Source organism: Argiope bruennichi, chromosome 1 (genome assembly GCF_947563725.1).
Source record: "Argiope bruennichi chromosome 1, qqArgBrue1.1, whole genome shotgun sequence".
Lineage (NCBI taxonomy): Eukaryota > Metazoa > Arthropoda > Arachnida > Araneae > Araneidae > Argiope > Argiope bruennichi.
This window is the reverse complement of record NC_079151.1, coordinates 31,165,280-31,168,232: the sequence shown is the minus strand read 5'-3', so window position 1 is coordinate 31,168,232 and position 2,953 is coordinate 31,165,280. Positions and strand designations below refer to the sequence as shown.

General features: G+C 31.8%; 1 protein-coding gene across 1 annotated transcript; it reads right to left on the bottom strand.

Annotated features, from left to right (window-relative positions):
* Positions 1-284: 284 nt before the first annotated feature.
* LOC129976510 (adult-specific rigid cuticular protein 11.9-like) lies at positions 285-2,261 on the bottom strand. Its single transcript, XM_056090120.1, has 2 exons — positions 2,115-2,261; positions 285-879 (listed from the first exon to the last, which is right to left on the bottom strand). Exons 1-2 carry the CDS (start codon positions 2,121-2,123, stop codon positions 463-465), a joined length of 426 nt encoding a protein of 141 aa, XP_055946095.1. The 5' UTR covers positions 2,124-2,261; the 3' UTR covers positions 285-462.
* Positions 2,262-2,953: the final 692 nt, after the last annotated feature.

Sequence of the window (2,953 nt, the reverse complement as noted above, 5' to 3'; positions counted from 1 at the left end):
TATTATTTAAGTTATTAGATTAAAATTTGCTTTTTTTAAGAATTTCCATAATAGAATTTTAACTTTCGCCTTTATTAAGAGCTTAACGCTTTTAGATTGGCATTCCTTCTTTAAACATGTCTAATATATAAATTATTCAATCAAAACGAATGAAATAATGATAAATGAATCAAGCTTATAATATTGTCGTGCTATAATGTATGTAATACATTCTTGCTATAATGTCTGGAACAAATGCACAGAAATTTAAGAAAATTGTTTTAACGCAAAATAAAGAAACAATATTCATTCATTGCAACATTTATTGCGCTGTATCAATTATTTACATAATCCGTGCTCCCCTGATTTCCTAGGCATAAGCTCCAAAACCAAGCATCAGTACAAAAGTTTCCAAACAGGTGTCACTTAGAGTTCCATCTTTTCAAGAGTTTTAAGATCTTGGTTGACCTATCGTATTTCTTTTTACCATTTTGCCATGTATCCACCGGGGTGTCCGATGAAAGCTGGGGCAATGGGAGCGGCCACGGGAGCTGGGATGGGGTTGTACCAAGGAGCAGCTGGTGCAGGTCCAGCGGGGGCGGGTGCTTTGGGTGCCATGGCAGCAAGAGCAGCTGCTGCAGCGGCTGTTCGTCTGTCCACTCCAACATCACCGCTAGCCTGATATCCTCCGGGTCCAGCTGAGTATTGGACAGTCCTTCGATCACCATTGGCATCAACGTAGCTGTAGCTGCCAGATACTGTGTTACCATTGCCGGATTCTACTCTGCTATGGCCGCCGGCATCTCCGGTGTTGTATCCAAAGTTGTAAGCTCCACCGGCAATGTTCAAGCCCATGTCGGCAGCCATGGCAACGGATGCCAAGAAAAGAGGTACCAAAAACTGAAAAAGTGAAAAATCGTTAATTTCGTATTTGTGAACTGTTGCTGTTAGTATAGACTCATTTTGATTTTTATGTTCAATAAAAATAGAATTTATTCAACTAATTCGTATCTGAATTATCCTGTATAGGAACAGCTTTAAACAGTCTATATAGATATATATCTTGACATTTCTGCTCTAAATTTAGTTGCACAACAAAATTCGGCAGAAAATTGTCACTTTTTTTATTAGTTTAGGTCATTTTTTAGCAGTTTTCAGCCATTTTCATATTATAAAGAAATATAACTGTATTGTTCGAGATTTCTAGACAAATACCTTGAGAGTAGCAGCCGAATCCAAAGACTTTTTTTTTTCAATAAAATACAATAAGTGCAATGTATCAGTTTTCAATACCCGCATATATTTGTTAACATTTTTCTTTTCTTACTGGTTGTAGTATACTCTAGGTATTAATGAGAATTAATACATAAAACGAATTGTTCTTTAAGATATCTTAGAATCTTGATGTATCACCCTTCCCTCATTTATCCCTCGACTTGTGCTTCTAGTAAAATAATAATAATAATAAATTAATTGTAAGTGTTAAAAAATTAAAATTGCTAAAATTAAAAACAGCTAAAAAAATTTATTAACTATTTCCCTGATAAATCATTTATCTTCGTGAACTGAATAAAAAAAAGTGCATAAAAATAAAAATATGAATTGTAAGAATATTCGTCAACAAATCTTAAATGTAAAATTTTATCCATTTCACTCATTAATACAAATCCATTATGCTAGATCCTCCACATATTAATGCGTTATTCACCAAAAAATTATAGAGGCCTAATACTTCTAATATAAGAGAAAATATTAAAGCAAATTTTAAGTTAATAGTTTCGTCAATATTTAAAAACTAATCGAGAAATTCATTATTAACATCTTTATTCTTAGAAACTATTTTTAAAGCCTCTAAATTAAATTAATTTATTCATTATAATCACCAACAGCGTATAAAGTATTATTTTTAAATTCTTGATAGTTTAATTAAAATATTTGATAATTTAATTGAATAGTGATATAAGCGATTGAATTGAATTCAGAATGTTTTTAAAGCGAAATTCTATACAAGAAAAGCTTTAATCGAATATTGAAAAGCAATTATTAGTAATTTAATAATTTGACGATAATTAATGGCTAAATGATTTCACAACGATTTTTTGGGGAGGAAAGAGATCAAAAGTGCAGAAACTCACGAATCTCATGATGCTTGAGAAGTGGACAGGAAAGGACCTGAGGAGATTGAGACCAGAAGACCACGAATGATCCAAATGGACACCATGACCATTATTTATACCAAAGTTCTGAGAGCAGAAGGAATCAGTCACCCTATGTCACGTGGTCATTGTGCGAATTCATGGTCAATAGAATCGATTCAATTGCACAATAAACAAAACGAAATCAACAAGGACGATCGGAATGCGTATGCCAAATACTCGTTCACATCGGATACTTGTTTTATGCTGGAAAAAGAGTTGCTTCCAGTATCACCTGCATTCTTGCAAGAATTTTTCCTTTTTCCAGGTGAGAACTAGTTTAATTATGTTATAGCAGGAAATTCAAAAAAGCAGAGGTGTGTGTTTTCAATGAGTGGATATGCCAACACTCATTAGCATGTTCTGGTAATGAATACCTATTTGCATATTTTTTTTTCTTTGAAAACCGAACTCATTTTATCATGGTTATTAAGAAAAGATATTCATTATCAGAAGTGATTAATATCTTTGATAAATTCATTTGAATGATATACTCCTACCAAAAAGGCAAAAGGAGAAGAAAGAGAGTACGAACGCATTCAGAGTTTATATAATTTTAGAAGAAAATTTTCTTTAAATTTTATGTGAGATAGCATTTATTTTACGAGAGTATAGAATAAAAAAAAGTGAAAACTCAAAAATAAGAGCAACTGAAAAGTTCAAAATGAAGACAAGTGATCAGAAATGATATTTAGAATATGTATAAATGGAAATATTATTTCATATTTATGTATAATATAATAATTTATATATTGATCTTTAAAGAAGCATAAAAATGG